The sequence below is a fragment of the Macrotis lagotis genome, chromosome 1, assembly GCF_037893015.1.
Source record: "Macrotis lagotis isolate mMagLag1 chromosome 1, bilby.v1.9.chrom.fasta, whole genome shotgun sequence".
Classification (NCBI taxonomy): Eukaryota; Metazoa; Chordata; class Mammalia; order Peramelemorphia; family Peramelidae; genus Macrotis; species Macrotis lagotis.
In genome coordinates, this window is record NC_133658.1 from 478,044,640 (window position 1) to 478,062,063 (window position 17,424).

The window sequence follows — 17,424 nt, forward strand, 5'->3', positions numbered from 1 at the left end:
ACATCTTGTTAGAGGTAGACAAGTCCAGTACTGCTCTCTCAATAAACAGAACAGAATAAATTGATTGAAATAAAATTACACAAAAATCAAGTGCATGATTTGGAAACTCAGACACTTTGGTTACATCATTTCAAGAGATTTTTTTTTCCCTCCATTTTATACTATCTGCTAAGACAAGTTACTATTTGGTGTCTATAGTATTGGCCAAAAGAATAAAATAAAATAAAAAAAAATACTGGAATTGCCTACCACTACAAAACATTACTCTCTTACTTAAAAATTATTGGAAAAAAAGTTATAAATAGCTTTTCAGCTTTCTTCCCAGAAATATGGCACGTTAATTGGACTAGGGATCATGGCATCCATCTTTTCCCATATGTAATACATATCATTTTAACCACTTCTAGAGAATCTAACTGTCATTTTGGCAAAGAACTGCAAATACCCCAGTTCTTCATGCCTGAGCATCAAGAACTAGGTGATCTTTCTTGCAAAGTTGGATATTGACAGAGTAAGAACATACGGCTATTTTTAAAATCTATAATATTTACAGTATTGCACTTTACTGCACATAATTGCATTTCACTAAAATTAATGCTGCATCAGTATTATGCCTTAAAACCATATGTCCATCTTTTTATGTAAGTCATTTGTTTCTGAATTCTGTAAAACAGCAAAATGTCAATTCAATATTCAAATATTTGCAAAATTAGAAAGTTAACCTGTTCCTATGGCACAATGCATCTCAACTAGTTCCAGTAATATGGGGTCAAATTGTGCATTAATATTGTTCCCATAATTCAAGTCATCACTAATGGTTATAGCTTCAGCAATTCAGGTCTTTCTTCCCACCCACCACCCACCCCTCTTCAAAGGATGTAACCATTTGAGAGACACATTTTGTTATTGCTGCTTTTTTTTTCTTTTCATTTTTTTTTTCTGGAAAGGAAAATACTGCCTCTTGCCTCAGATCTGAAATTCCACATTTAAATTCAAACCAGTTCTGCTGCAGCTCTTCAGTGATGGAAGATATTCATGGCAGTGAAATAATACTGTTGGCAACAAAGAAATGTCATCTTTAATGGAGACCAGCCCCAAGGATCTTTTGTTTAATATATTTTATGATCTTCAAAATGTGTTTAGTTAGACACATGCACAGGGTAGCAAAACTGACAGCAGAAGATGAGTAATGCTGATGTGATCAATTTTGCCAGGGTCAAAATCCCAAAGTCCCAATGTTCACAGATTAGTATCATTTAGGATTTTTGTTGGGTCCCTCCTGCCTACCACCTACTTATTTTCCCGGAAGTCTCTGTGAAGGTTTTTTTATTTGTTTTGTTTTAGTGTATTTTATTTTAAATAAGATGACTCTTAATTAGGATTGAGGTTGATTTCAGGTCCATCAATGCCTCCCGCTTTTAACTGTATTAAGAGCACCAAGCGCCAGAGAGGAGAGATGCTGGAGCCTAAACTCTTCGGAACCAACTTGGGTCCAGCGTTAGTGAGGAGCCTTTCGGGTTCAGAGCGCGCCCTCCTGGGACCTCGAGTCTCTCAAAGCACTCGGTGGGGCCTTTCAGGAATAAAAAGTCGATGGTTGAGCCCAGGCCAGGACATTAGGAATGAAGGGAGAACCAAATGGGGAGAGGGCCGAGGGGGCGCGAGGGGGGGGCGAGTCTTCGGTGCTGCTGGCGCTTGGCGAAGAGAAGGGAGGACAAAGCGAGAGAGAAGAGAAGGGGTGGAGGGGGTCCCAGTCCGTCCCGTGTCACGCGTGGCGCGGGGGGTCAGAGCCCCAGGGCCTCGGCGTGTTTCCGAGCCTTGAGTCGCAGGTCGGCGATGCTCGAGTTTTTGCTGTTGCTCTTGGCCGCGGCGGCCACCACGGCGGCGGCGGAGGCTGACTCCGCCAAGGAGGCGATTGGGAGCCCGAAGGGAGGCGGCGGGAACATCAGATAGGGGGCGTGGGCAGCCAAATGGGGATGCAGGTGAGGGTGCGCGTGGGCCACGCCTTCCAACTGCAGCTGGGCCTGGACCTGCGAGGAGGGGGAGATGTGGAGGGGGCATTCGAGGAGGAGAAACAGTGGACAGATAAGCTTACGGGAAGAGAAAAGGAGCACCCACTTTCCATCCCGTACTTCATCCCTTTCTCCCAAGAGGCTCCCAGAAAAGTGGAGGGAGAGGTAGAAAATAATAGAACTTCGCAACTGAAAGGGGCCATCTACTTCACCCCACCACACTTGTACAGGTGAGAAAACTGAGACCCACAGACTCCCCTGCCTCCACATCCGTGGTTATATCTCGTTTTAGAGAGCCCAGTTGTTTAACTATAACCGAAGATGCGATGGGGGGGGGGGGGAGGAGTCGTTCAAATTACTGAAGGAATGTTATCTCTTCCCCCGCCCCCCCAAAAAAGTGTTGTCAAGAAAGGTCTCAATTCTGTTTAACTTTGATAATGAAGATGAAACTTCTCAGGGAAATGCCTTTTCATTAACCAGTTGGGGGTCCCTCTATCAGGAAAGCAAAAAACCAAAAAACAAAACCTTCCCCTCCCCCTGGAGACTGGGGTTTGCCAAGTCCCCTGGCAGGAAAAGAAAAGGTCGCTGCACTCTTATAAATCTGTGTCAGACCGTGGCTAACCTCCAGGTCTCAGACAAACCCCCGAAAAAAGAACCGATGAGGTAGGCAATGACTGATTCTGCGGAGGTATTAGATGGTAAAAGGTAAAGTAGGCTGAATCCCTGCTTTGCCGCCTGCCCTCCCAGGATGTACTTTCGTAAGTCTGGGGGAGGTGAGGAACCAAGGGCACAGCCCCAGAGGGACTGTGTCTGGTTGAAAACCCAACTTTCACTTTCTTTGACCTTTTGACATTTCAACCTCATCAGTGGCTAGAGATTAGCCCCATGGCAAAATTCACTTCTCCACTTTGCTGGGTCAGTGTCCTCAGCAGACGGATTGGAAGCGGATAGGCCTGAGTCAGCAGGAGTCTGATCTTCGAATTAAAGTTTTACCAAATCACTTTGGGCTGCAACACACCACATCCAAGGGCAATTAGGGGAATAGAACCCCTGTGTACTACTCTCCACCACATAGATTAGCTAGCTCCTGGGTCAGGGAATTAGGTGCTACCTAGCTGGACACGGTAAGCCATGTTCTTATTAATGCTGAAAATTCGGTCTCCAGAGTCAGGCCAAGCATGGAATGCATAAACTGGGAGGTGAATGGCGAACAATCTCGAGCTACACAGGTAATAAAGACACAAAGCTAAAGCTAGAGGCTGATTTGAATGCTCCCTGGGGGGGGGGGGGGGGGGTAAGAGTTAAGGGGATAAGAAGAAAAGTACGTTCTTTATAAATGAGGGGAGATAGCAAGAGACAGGGATAGAAATAGAGACTGAGAACCCAAAGTAGGGGGAGGGGGATGAAGGCATTACAGTTAAATAAAATTTCAGAACTGAGCTGCCTTCTGGTCTTCAGAGTCAGCAAGTGTTAAATAGCATTTTTTCCAGGGCTGTTTATTTATACCTTTCTAAAAACTCTTTAACCTTTTATAAGGGACCAATAGTTACTGTTTACTTTGGACCTTCCTTCACCTCCACAAACATATGGGATTGGACAAACTGATTTCAGTCTCCTTTAGGATCCAAATATAAATTTCAATCCTTGCCCTCTCAAAAAGAGGGGGGCATAATTTCTACCATCTTAAATATTCTATTCTTTCGACCAATTCGTTTTTGCTCCAACCTAGGACAGGAGGAAATAAAAGGTGGGGCTCAGCCCCCCCCCCCCCCACACACACACACTCCATGTTGGGACACTAGAGCTAAGACTAAATTTTTTCCTCAAAAAAATAATAATATTATTACTTGCACTCACACCTCCTGCAGATTTATTCCCCCATCCCCAATGTGAAGAGTAAAAGGGGGGGGGGGAGAATGTGCAGAGCTGCATAGCCTATACACACAGTTCTCTCATTCTTCAGCTTCTGAAAGAAGGTCCCAGACCAACCACCTCGCTGTGAAAAAAGGACGCCCAATTATTCATAGTCAATTCTCTCCCCCCGCCCCATCCCTAAAAGACTTGCTGTGGGGTAGACTAGGTGGGAAACCTTTTCTTTTTCGACTATCTAATCCAAAGAAATCCAAGACCTCAGATTTCAGCCTACCTCTCTGCCCAAAATCCTAGGGGACAAAAAAGTGTCCCTTTTTCTCTCCTCTTCCCATCTTATTAGAGGAAAAAGAATGGGGACAAGAATGATTCTTGGTTTTGTGTTTCTGCTAAACAAATATTTCAATCTTTCATATATACATACATATATATATATATATATATATACACATACACACACACACACACACATATATATCCTTGTTTTCTTTGCCTCCTGGGTTGCTTTTCCTCTTGGTTAAATTGTTCTTCCACTGGATTTAGCCAGAGTAAAGAAGCTAAATTATACAAGAAGAGCGCCCCATACTCTGGTTGGATCACTAGGCAGTTCAGGGGACCCCCAGCACCTGCATGATTTCACTAACCAGAGGGCTTTACTTCTCCCAAGCAACTCTCTTAGTTTCAGAATGAAGGTTGCTTGAGGCTAACGCAACGCTATTCTAAATAAATTAAAACTAAAGAATCTCTTTCAAGATCTGTTCTGTTCCCCCTAGGAAAGCCAAGACCTTATTTGTCAAGGCCTCCAATTGGCCTCCACACTTCCTTTCCCCCCACCCCCACATACTTCCCTGATTTCTCCTCTGTTTTTGCCTATAAAGACAAGGTTGGGGGAAGTGGTTCGTAGAAGGGTGGGATTTTTTTTTTATTTTTGTTGTTTTTAGTTTGGTTTGGGGGGTTTTTCTTTCCCCTCCAGAGGTAACTTCTGAAGTTTTATAGCGTGATTTTAAAACGTGCCAACTTGTATATAAATGACACTTGTAAAAAGTGTCTCACTTCCTTTCTTTAGACGGCAAACTGAGAAGTAAGAAGAGGGGGTAACCGGAGGAGAGAGAAGGAAATGGGGAAAGGAAAGAGAGAAAAAGCAAAGAGACAAAGATTTAAAAGGAAGAAAAACGAACTACCTGTTGGAAAGGCATCCTCAGAGCTCCCATATTAACGTAAGGGGCTACCCTGCAGGCGTCTAAGTGGCTTGCAGTTCCCAAAATAACACCTGGGAAAAAAAATGATAAGTGCCAGATCAGCAACCTCCATCTTCCCAGATTCGCTAGCCCCCTTCTCTGGACATACCAATCCCATCAGCCCTCCTTGCCCTCCCTGCCCCAAGCTGAGGGTTTTTGAAACTCCTGAACCACTCTCAATCACTCACCCTTGTGCATCTGATTCTCTTGCTTTCGGCATTTAGCTCTTCGATTTTGAAACCAGACCTGCAAAAAAGGAATAGACAGGTCCTGAGGGCAAGGGGACAATGTGAAAGTGGACATATAAACATAATGAAGAAAGAAGAAATCAACACACATGCGCACCCACACAAGCATATACAAACAGAGTCATACGCACACACGTGAATGCTTCGACTCTGGAGGTTTTTTACCCTTTGGTTTCAAAGAGTTCCAGTCAATTGGCTCCAGTCATTCTCAGATTCGTTCTCCCTCCCGATTTACTACATGGTATTGGCTAGTTTCTTTCTGTTTTAATATAAAAAGACATTGACCTTGATCCTCAGAAAGAGAAAGGAAAGGAAAGGAAAGGAAAGGAAAAAAAAGGAAAGGAAAAAGGAAAGGAAAGGAAAAAGGAAAGGAAAGGAAAAAGAAAGGAAAGGAAAGGAAAGGAAAGGAAAGGAAAGGAAAGGAAAGGAAAGGAAAGGAAAGGAAAGGAAAGGAAAGGAAAGGAAAAAGGAAAGGAAAAAGGAAAAAGGAAAAAGGAAAAAGGAAAAAGGAAAAAGGAAAAAGGAAAGGAAAGGAAAGGAAAGGAAAGGAAAGGAAAGGAAAGGAAAGGAAAGGAAAGGAAAGGAAAGGAAAAGGAAGGAAAGGAAAGGAAAGGAAAGGAAAGGAAAGGAAAGGAAAGGAAAGGAAAGGGAAGGGAAGGGAAGGAAAGGAAAGGAAAGGAAAGGAAAGGAAAGGAAAGGAAAGGAAAGGAAAGGAAAGGAAAGGAAAAAAGGAAGGGGTGATCTCCAAAAAAATTTTTTTGGATCTGATTTCCCCAAGCCAGAGAAGTTAAGTTGTTGCTAATCAAGGAACGAGAAGAAAAGAAAATAGCCTCAGTAACACCACAAGAGAAAACAGAGAATACTCCGGACCAAATCCAACAAACTTCACTTCTAACTTTATCTACAACTTGGCTGTCAGTGTCCAGCTCAAGTTTTTAGGATCCCATTTAGGATCAGGTGGAGATTTGAACGCAAGTGTAAATAGCAATGGAGCAACCCGAGAATCAAATACTTGCGGGTTGTGGGGTGGGGGGTGGGAGAGGTTGTGGAAGGGAAGACGAATTCTCCCTTCAGTCCTCAACAGTGATACAAAGTTCTTCCAATGACTTTTTGACACACTCCTTTTTAAAAAACTAACGAATTTCATCCAAGTAAGGGGTCATTAAGAGGAAAATATGAGTGATCCAATAAAGGTTGGCCTTATTCCAATAACCAAAGCTACTTTTTAAAAAAACACTTTCGATTGCCTTTTTGTTTAATCTGTTTCACATCATCTTAGGCCATATAAAATTGTTACCTTTTTTAAAATTGTCTCCTTACAACTGTAATTGTTTATTTTGCAAATTTGGTCTAAAGGTTTTGAAATGAGTTCCCGAGGGGGCCTTCTCTTTACTTCTCTAATTCCTACACACATACACACACACACACACACACACACACACACACACACACACACACACAGAGAAGAACACACAGCACGCACGCACCTCCCACTGCCCCACCCTTCCTCTTACAAAGCTCAGGGTTATGGACAAACATTAACTTCCATCACAGATAAAATCTGAAGTTAAATAAACACCTCCAACCTTTGATGTTTTTACCCTTGCCAAGCGATCACACGGTTAATTAATACTAACTGCACTTCCTACAGCGGCTTTCCCCTCCAAGCTTTCTTCAATTGCCTTAATGATGGTCATTTACAACGGAGTAATTAGTGCAAAGAAAGGCTTCCGAAGGCATTAATTACCCAGGGTACTTCAGTGCCTTCGCTGGGCTGAAAATGCTTTTTTCCGACAGCCCTTTCTGAACCACCGGAACACTAACTGATCTCCCGAATAATGCTAAGCCGTCTGCATCTCAGTTAAATCTCAGCAAATCTTGAACTGTTCAGAAGACTCTGAAGTCTGATTCAAAACAGTAACCTGAACTTTTCATTCGTTGTACTTATAGAAGGTTGTCTCAATCTTCACTGAGGTGTGCGCCTTGGAAGGACCTACCCACAAGTCTGAACAGAGTGGAGACTTTCTCCCCCAGGGTTCTAGGGAGCTACAAGGAAAGTTTTATCATGATGCCCTGAGAATCACACCCCAGTTTTTTTTTTTTATCCCATTGAACATTACTTATCTTTATAAAATATCTGCTTTTGGTTTTGGTTTTTTCAATATCCCTTTTCTAGGTGATTATTATATGAAATTAATCCTGAGGATGAATATTATTTTAATGGCATTTGTATAGGTTGGGGGATAGAGAAGAGAGAAGCAACATTTGAGCAACTTCTACGATTTTCAAAAACAGAGCCATATTTAAATCTAGAAAGCAAAGCTCACTTTTCCAACAGCCAAAGAAAAAAAAATAAGATTATGGGAAATAAAAGTGATGAATTAGCCACTGCGTTAAGCGATAATAAATCAGGCTTGGTGTGATTCACGATCAATTCCAATTAGTCATGAATATGCTAAGTAAAGCACAGTACACTGGTTTAGACAGTTATTTCTTCATTAAGGACCACTCAGTGATTTCTTTCACAAATGCTCTAATCTGATTTCCTTTTGATTTCCATTAGAGACAGTGAATAATGACATTTAATTTAGCCCTGCACCATAAACCCAAAGATATTTGTTGTAATTGAATTACCGCCTGCTCCTCACTATGGTCTCATAACTTTCAATTATAACCCTGACAGCTGGGTGATATGAGTTTCCAGTACAACACTAAAAATAAAAGGTTAATAAGGACCAGCTACCATAGGAGCCTCAATTTATTTACAGCAAATTTCCACACTAAATTGAAACTATATCCTTTAACAACAAGGGACAGGCTGTACAGAAAAGGATTATAAAACAATTCAGATCGTATTAAAATATAGTTCTTTTCTTCTTCCCATTATTGGTTTCTGCCCTCCCCTAAACCCCCAACCATTTCACCATTCAATATATATTTCAATTAATGAATGTTATGAGTACTTTCTGCCTTTTCCTCATCATTATTATGTGATTCCTTTATGACCAACAAACAACAATTATTCTTTTAGATTTCAATGTATTTTTATTTACAGTAGTTAATTTTTTAATTCACACCTGAATCAATAGCTACACATCCCCCCCTTCTTTTTATTTTAGGGTTTTCCAAGACCTGTAAGGACTTCAGGAACCAATTTTCTGTAACTATGAACATCCTGTTAAGGTGCTACTCAGTAATAAACCACTGAAAGAAAGAGTGCAGAATTAAATTACAAGTAATTTATTTTTATAGAAACAGTACATCAAGGCCTGGAAGATATTACAGATCCCAAGCAGAAGATACTGGGAGATGACATAAAAGTTGATGTCCCCTTCAGCAAAAGTTTAATCTTTTCATTAATTTATATGGTGCTGTTAGATCAATCTTTCCTGAGAATATAGGCCAACATGTATGTCCCATTCCCTCAGCCTCCTCCCTCCCTCCCACCCACTGCACTATTCCCCCTGCAAAGGTCCCTTGCTAGGAAATATAGTCTACATGGGATCTTTTCCCTACTTGTTTTTATACAGAAGGATTATTTTAACCACCGCTGAGAAAAGCTAACAGCACTAGCTCAGTAAAGTGCCTGGAGGAACGATTTATTTAAGCTGGATATGCCATTTATGTAGATAACTCTTGAAAAGATGAGAGGGATGATAGGCCAGAAAGAAATTGGGAAGGGATACAAGACTTCTTTTGGGAGATATTCAATATTATTTTTTTATAAATTGCTACTTATAGAGGCATCTTATTTTCTTTCAAAAGGTAGGGAGAAAGACATTATTTAAATGTATTGGACAAATAACAAGCCATAGACTGAAAAGACGCTCTTGGAAAGTTCTGTGCTCCTTCTGGGTCCCACAACACAAACTGATCTGATTCAATTTCCTTTTATTTGAAACTTATACCAGGTTTTACAGGCTTTCCTTGGCCTCCTGTCTTCCTCGCCCTTCAGTTTTCCCTCAGGAAAATTAGAGACAAAGCGAAAGACAGATTCTAACCTTCTGGAGCAACAATTCAAATAAAGTGCATTCAAAACCAAAATGGACTTTTCCGACATTAAACAGTGCAAAAAAAATATTTATTTTATATACATATATACTCACATGTATACATGCATGCATGTATATATGTATATATGTGTGTGTGTGTGTATACATCCAATTTGCCTTTTCTAATGCTGGAGAATATGTAACCTACCAGATGGGGTGGTATGAATTCATGAGCCAGCTCTGGGAGTCAGATGGGGACCCTTCTAGTCCCCACCCCGACTCTGGATAATCCGGTCCCAAAGAGACCACACAGACTAGCTTTTCAATATGCCAAGTATTTTCTGCTATCCCATCACACCCTAGAGGAGTGGGTAAGGGGCAAGAAGAAAGGAGGCAGGGAAGGGGGGTGGTGGAAAAAAAATAGTTGTGGGGTAAAAGAATAACTGAATTCTTGACAGTCTAAGGAATGAAAGGAGGACAAATGTCAGCCTATCTCAAAGGAAGTGTCCATTCACATATTATTTTTCCTCACTCCAGTCCACTCCTTCATGTGGTCTTCTATCTCCAAAATTCAAGTCAAAATTAGCACCACATAAAGCAAACCGGGGGGGGGGGGGGGAGAGAAAAGGGATACAATAACAGATGAGAGATAGATAGATGGATAGATAGATCAATTACATACATACATACATACACCCCCAATTCAGATGATAGCTTTCAAGTGTTCTGACCTCATTTGCAGCCAGGGAGGTTATGAACAGACCAAGGATTGACCAGGAGAAGGACTCTCTAGACTGTTGAAAAACAGCCCAGGTGAGAAAGCATTCCCTGAAACCCATAAGACTTACCTGCACTCTAGCTTCAGAAAGTCCCAGTCTCTGGCTCAGCTCCTCCCTCATAAAGGCATCTGGATAGTGAGTCTCATCAAAAAGTCTTTCCAACTCATTCAGCTGCTCTAAGGTGAAATTGGTTCGGCTTCTTCTCTGCTTCAGCTTGGTCTGTCCATCCTCATCTTCAGATTTCACATCTTCTCTCTTCTCTTTGCATTCGTAGATCCCTGCCAGAAGGGAGGTGGGGGAGGTGGGAATATAAAGCTTTTTTTCCCCTCAGTGTTTCAAAAAGTTCTTTCTCTCGGGGAATATCCCCCACCACTACAACCACACCACCCGCCTCTGCACCACTCTCCAGTTCATTTTTACACCTACTCTAATTATTCTCCAAATTCCTAATTTCTCTTCAGAAGAGTGAGGGAGTAGGGGAGGTAGGTAGGCTAGGTTTACAAAAGTGGGTTACTAAGGCACTTAGCTAAAAAAATTATTAAGAACAAAAAAGGATCATGTAGGACTTATATTGGAGATCATCTAATCCAGTCCTCTTATTTTACAGGTGAGGAACGGAAGCTCAGAAAGATGAAATGACTTGAACACAAGCGATATGTCATGCAAAGAAAGAAGGGGGCAAGATGGCATTTCTGTAATGATCTATACATTACAGATAAGTCTTTGACTTAAATATTTTCTTAATTATCCACTTTGCAGTTGTAAACATCATCTAAGATATGTTTATGTACATATGTATGCTTAGCATAGAATTTTCAATAGCTAAGGGGTTAAAGATACGAGCTGAATTGTGAGTCAGAAGCCCTGGATTCAACTTTCACCTCATACATTCATTGGGCAAACTACTTAGCCTCTCAATGCTCCCAGCAAGCTCTCTTAGACTCCAAGTTGCAGAGAAGAAACCTCTCTGCATTGGTATAGGAATTCCCATTCATGTAGTTTCCTAAAGCCCTAAAATCACAATTTAGTCAAAAAATAAATATGCATAATTTAAAGAGGAATAGAGTCATAGGCATAATTTTTCAAAGCAGTCTTACACTGTTCTAACTCAGAGAAAAGGAGGTGGCAGTCAAGAGTCTGAGACCTAAAAGCCTATACCAATGAAGAAGAACAATTTGGAAAGAGCATCTGCAATCAATTGCAGCCTAAAAAAAAAAAAAAACAGACCATGCATAGACTTACAGACACTAAACTAGAGCCTCACCTCTGGGGGATGCTGAGAGCTATTTATTCACTGCTTTAACCAAATTCATATTTCTATGGGATTCTAAGCCATTTTAAAGAATTCTTATAGAGAAATCTCTAAAGTAGCTACATTCCTCTTCCATTGATCTTTGAGTTGGTGATGTAAATTTTAGCTTTGTTTTGTTTTCTCTTCTCTCTCATTTATATCTCCCCATTTATTAATGTAGCAAGAAATATACTCCCTTGTACCCCAAAAAACTGTACATGCTTATCTGTTAATAGAGAACCAAGAACTGAGTAATTTTTTCCATATTTATGCATTTTCTTTGGGATTTATTTCCCATTCCCTGTAAAATGCTTTGAACATGTCTCAAAAACACAATAGCTTTGTATTTATAATACAAGGAAAAAATCCTTCTCAGGTGAGAGGGATGCCAGCTATAAAAACAAGTATGTAATAAGTGTGTGTTAGGTTTTCTCTCTTAAGTCTTGTATGATGACAGGGTGCCACATTTCATTAAGAAAATGCCCACTAAAACAATAAATTAAAAGCCAGGAGCAGAGAAGAGTCATCCTTTTCCTTACAACTGAGTATCTTCATGATTTTCTTTGATTAGGGAGGTGGATAATCCCCACAGCTTCAAAAGGCCAAGTCTCACCTGTGGCCCTAAATTCCACTCTTTTCTAGAAAGCATAAAAATTTTGGAATAAACAGTATTCAATTTCTTCAGTAAAAAGTAAAATACGGGAAGATAGGCAAACACACACACACACACACACACACACACACACACACACATACATTTGATTGATGCCTTTCCTTGGAATTTCTTTAGGTTACTTTTCATGGGAATTGATCTTCAAAGATCAATGAAAAATCTCAAAGGAATCTCTTTAAAGGATTATATTTTTAAACAATATAATATTTTCTGTCAATAATGCTGTCAATAGAGTACTTGGGGGTGTGAGGGTGGAATAGGAGAGCTCCTGGAAAGTTATTCTTGTTTCAGTTTTGATTTTGATCATTTTAGAATCCCAAAATGTGATGCCCAGCAGGAAAATTCAGCTCCTGAGGTCGGTCATCAAGTGACCCTATCATGGGCTTTTCAGAAAACCAATCCAGTCTCTACTTAGTCTTAAAGACCTACAACACCCCAGAACCTGCCCAATTCAGCTGAGTCCTGAATCTCAAGACCCTTTCACTCAGTTGAGTTATGCAAATAAAAGAATATAGCTCACATAGCAATCTTGAAATTAATTATGGAAAGATCCTTCTTTCCTTCCTTCCTTTCTCCCTCGTTCATTTTCTTCCTTCTTTTTCCCCCCTCTCTTTCAATTGGAGCTCGAATCCACCTAGTTAATTCTGAAATCTGCTTTGCTTTTGCTCTTTCATAGATGGGAGGGAGATAGGAGGAAGGGAAGAATCAATGGGCCAATTCCTTCTACAGAATCACTGGGGAATGATTGCAAAGGAAGACCAATATAAAGATTTGAAATTAGAATTAACTCCTTGATGAATTTAAATAGCCAATCATGTCTCCATTAAAGAAAACTCCTCTGTATATTAATTAAAATTGATCTATGCCTAAATAGGGAAATATACAGTCATGCACAGCTTTCTTGATAGCAGTCAGCATACCTATTTTCTATAATTCAAGACAGGAAGAAACAAAATAAAAACTTCATAAAGGTGTACAGATCTTTTGAACAGTTTGGAAACCTTGGGGACTCAGTTTAAGATTTAAATAAACAGAGACAAAAGTGTCTTAGTGATTATATATCTCATAGAAGATATGATTATGAATCTCATTTTTTCTTTATGCAGAGAAATACAAATAAATGAATCTGTAATTCTCTGTTTCTTTTTTAAATTTTAAAATCAATCTATAAATAACAGTTTAAAACTTGTTACTGCTCAAAAAGTGCTTGAAATATATCTTTATGATTAAAAAAATCACAGTATCAGATAAAATGATCCATTCTTTAGGAATACACCTGTTTAGCTTAAAAGATACTTTCTCAAACTTTCAATTTTTTTTTTTTTGGAAATTTCTCCCCCTGCCCCAATAACATTTTCTGAATAGAAAGGATTAGGGAAAATAAAGATGAAATTGCTTTTGACCCAGGTTTTACAAGATGAGAACATCCGACAGGACTGGGGTGCCCTGGATCTGATAAATTTAAGGTTTGACAAGATTATCTGATTCCATGATCTTAGCTTCCTCAGGCCCATGGAGTTTCAAGCAAATACAGTGAAAGAGAACACATTCCAACTGTTCTAATCTCTTTAAATCAGACACCTGCACTTAATTCAGCCTGGCTTTTCCGAAGAGTCTTAAAGAGCTAAATTTCCAAGGTGAAAGCCTCCGGGTCCAAAGTAGAAAGTTTTCTACTAGAAGAAAGCATTGTGATGTCCAGCAAAGCTGAAAAGCCTATCTTGCAGGTTTGTTTTTAAACCTCCCAGACTAAACAAAGTACCCTACATCTATCTATCTATATGCATATAGATAGATAGCTATACAAATATATAGCTATATAGGTAGATATAGATATATAGATATCGAATGTACACGGAGAGTTTTAAAAACATCATTATTGTGTCCACGGGTCCAGCATTGTTAGAAATGTGCGTGTACATTATTCAAGTCGATGTATATATGTTAGGTTCAATGCACAGGGATTTACGCCCAGGACACATACACGCATACGAGCAAAGTCCCCAGACGCATCTACGAATTGACCACCCCACAATAAATCTAATTTTTTTTGTCAGATAAACGCTTGCTCTTCATTCCAAAACTACAAAGTTTTGATTTTTAACTATCAAATAAGAAGCCCATTATAAAAATCAAATCCACATTTTCTGCTCTTACTCTTCTCATCCCCCTCCCTTTTTTCCCCTTTTTCTCTCTCCCTCTTTCCCTGTCTCCATCGCTAGTTCCCCTCCCTCCTTTCATTTCTTCCTTCCAAAAAAGACGTGCAATTGATTGGCTTGTTCTTTCAGCTGGAGCCGTAGATTTAAATTAATAAAGTTTAAGATCTAATTTAAAGTAATCTGTGGAGCTCCGGGGCCTCCCCGCCCGCGGAAAGAGGGAAAAGAGAGCACAAGAAGCAGGCTTCCCGAAGAGGCGCGGGCGGCAGGGGGTCCGGTGGCGCGAGCTCCGGCTCACTCGCTTACCTTCTGCAGCCCTGCCCGTGCTGAACTCCTTCAGTTTGTCCTTATCACTCTCTACATGGTCTTTGAAAAGATGCACTGGGCAATGGTTGCTGCTCTCAGTAATGTCCTGAAGGTTGGAATCAGAGTTTCCCAGCTCCCGAGATCTAGCCAACCCACTCTCCAAAACTTCCCTGTATGTGATAGTCTCCTTCTTACTGCCGCTGCTGCCGCCGCTGCTACTGCCCTCTTTGCTTTTCTGGTCAAAAGATTTCGATACAAAAGCTGTAAGTTCTTCCATGGCTACCCGGTGATCTTATCCACAGAGATCCACTTGTTTTCAGTAGGAGATCTGGCTGTCCTCTGCACGCTTTTTTTTTTTGCACGTAGAAGATGGGCTGTATAGGGTTAGATCACTCCTGCTGTTATTTATGCCTTTCAATTTGAGATCACACTATTTATACATGGCTACCTCAGCCCAACCCCCAGCTCTCCCTGTCTCCAGCAATTACTGACTACTCTACAGTCGCAGGCGGACTCCTAGCAGCTATCTCTCCCCCACCTCCAGTCCAGCAATTGGCTTTCTTTTCATTTCATCACTGTTTGGCATCTTGCACCTTGGCGAAGGGGGGTAAAGATCAAAAATTTTAAAAGGGAAAGGCGAGAGCGAACCAAACAGGTATCTGCATTCTCTAAATGGGTTGCAGAAATGAAAGTCATTGGAAGACTTTATTGATTGTAAGGAGGTCCTTTCTAGCCAGCACTGTGAGTAAAACGTATCTAGTTAATAGAATACGTCTTTCAGAATGTCTTCTTGCGATGTAATTTATAGATGCCGAGGGAGCAAGGAAAGGGATGCGCAATAAAAGAGATAATTAATAAAAAGTTGGAGATGAGGATTTTATTGCGATCCTGGCGATACCGGCGTGGTTTGTTGTTTTGTTTTGTTTTGTTTGGGGGGGGGGGGGGTACGTGAGTGTTGCGGGGGAGGGGTGTTTAATTGTCAAATTGGTCAGCAACCAAAATGTGGTAGAAAGGGAGCACCAATTTCTAAATGAACCTTGATTATCGGTTAGGAAAGTTTCTGAGACTGAGGTCCGGATTACTGTGCCTCCACGCAGAGTCATCTAAGAAGCATTGCAAGCATTACAGAATCTGGTTTGTGGCTACTATTTTCTCACCCAAAGATGTTGCCTGGGAAATTTAAGATTTTAAAATGTGTTTTAATAACAATGTATCGCAAACCAAGTCGGCTGGGTCTGACTGAGGACTGTTTTGTAAACATGCGCCCTATTGGCAAAGATCGGAATGGTTTTATATGTATAGATTTTAAGTAAGTCGAACAGATGCTGTCATCTCTGGAACGAGGTTGTCACTAATTCGTCTGTGTAGTTTAGCAGTATTTTGGCTTTGCCACGATTCTCTTTCTGCTTGTGATTTTTCCACCATGTGCTTTGGGATAACCGCTTGTCTAAACTGAAACGTGAAATTAATTTTCAAATCATGGAAACCAAGTATGTCATTCCATACTGCAAAATTCCATCTGCAAATAAAGTTGAATTCTCTCTCCCTCCCTCCTTTTCTCTTTCTCTTCCCCTCCCCCTTTGGAGTTGAGACAAAGGCTTTTCACATTGGAGGGAATTTTGCGGTTATCGATGGGAGCTCATTTTGCATTTTCTTATGTCAGTTCCTCGTCTACAGCATTAGTTAATCAGACCACATAATCATGCCCACCCTCGGCTCTTTGAATTTTATCCAAATGAAGTCTCCCTGCCCGAGCCAGGGACTATTGTTTCCTTACCAGGAAAGTGCGCTATCACTCCGGGAACTCGCAGAGCTATACAACCATCAGACGAGCGCTGTCTGATTCACTCGGAGGGGCTTCGCCCCTCCTGAGTGTATCCACCTGCACGGGAGAAGGGGAATTCGAGGAAACAATTAATAAGGCTTCCCCCGCTCCCGCCCCCACCCCCTGAGGAGCGGTGCTCGGCCTTGGAATTCTTAAAGTTCTCTGGAGGTGACACTGAGCTATCTTCAGGACCTCGGGCTGCGAATCTCGGAGGCGCGGCTAAACTGAGAGATTTTTCGGCTCTGCTGTGTCCCCCTCGACTTCAAAGCCATAGGCGAGGAAGCCTTCACAACTTAACAAACAGGTCTTTGTCATCGTAGCCCTCTAATCAAAGGGAAGGCGCTTAGATATCACACAGAATTACAAATATCACCCTCATCCATAATGCATACCAGTGCCTTATTGTAGGTCCGTCGGTATAAATAAAAACGCATCCCCATTAGGGTGGATGGCACACGCGCGGGGGGGGGGGGGGACGGGGGCGGGAGGGTGTGGAGTGTGTAAGTGCAGGATCTGAAACTGCTTGGGCTGACTAGGAGACCCGGGATGGAGATTTGTATTCGCTCCCCCATCCCCTCCCTGGCCTATCCACTCCCCCCATTCCTCCTTCTGTCCCCTACTATCAACCTCTCTGCAGCCTACACCTTACCAGGATTTTCACAGACCCACTCTTGGGAGCCTGAAATGTAATGCTCTCTATTCTAGAGCAGAGTTGACTCTACACTCAGGTAGAAAGAAGAGAAAATGAAAAAGGGGAGAACATCGAGAGAGAGAGAGAGAGAGAGAGAGAGAGAGAGAGAGAGAGAGAGAGAGAGAACTAAAAGACTTTCAGACGGTTCAGGCTCCATACCAACTTTCTATAGCAGAATTCCTCTATGGGGAAAAAAAAGTTTTGAAAAACATTGTTCTCATCATTCATTATCGATCTACTCTTCCTCTCCTTGACTAAAAATCTTTCGATTTCTCTTTTTTTTGTCAGTTAAGATCAGAAGGAAAATGTTTCCCCAGAAGACTATGAAGGGGGGGCAATTCCCAAAACTT

At 41.2% G+C, this 17,424-nt stretch overlaps 1 protein-coding gene across 1 annotated transcript; it reads right to left on the reverse strand.

Annotated features, from left to right (window-relative positions):
* Positions 1-914: 914 nt before the first annotated feature.
* On the reverse strand, positions 915-14,942 carry SHOX (SHOX homeobox). Its single transcript, XM_074213676.1, has 5 exons — positions 14,559-14,942; positions 10,205-10,413; positions 5,305-5,362; positions 5,060-5,148; positions 915-2,027 (listed from the first exon to the last, which is right to left on the reverse strand). The coding sequence occupies exons 1-5, from the start codon at positions 14,833-14,835 to the stop codon at positions 1,782-1,784; spliced, it is 879 nt and encodes a 292-aa protein (XP_074069777.1). The 5' UTR covers positions 14,836-14,942; the 3' UTR covers positions 915-1,781.
* Between the last annotated feature and the right edge of the window lie 2,482 nt (positions 14,943-17,424).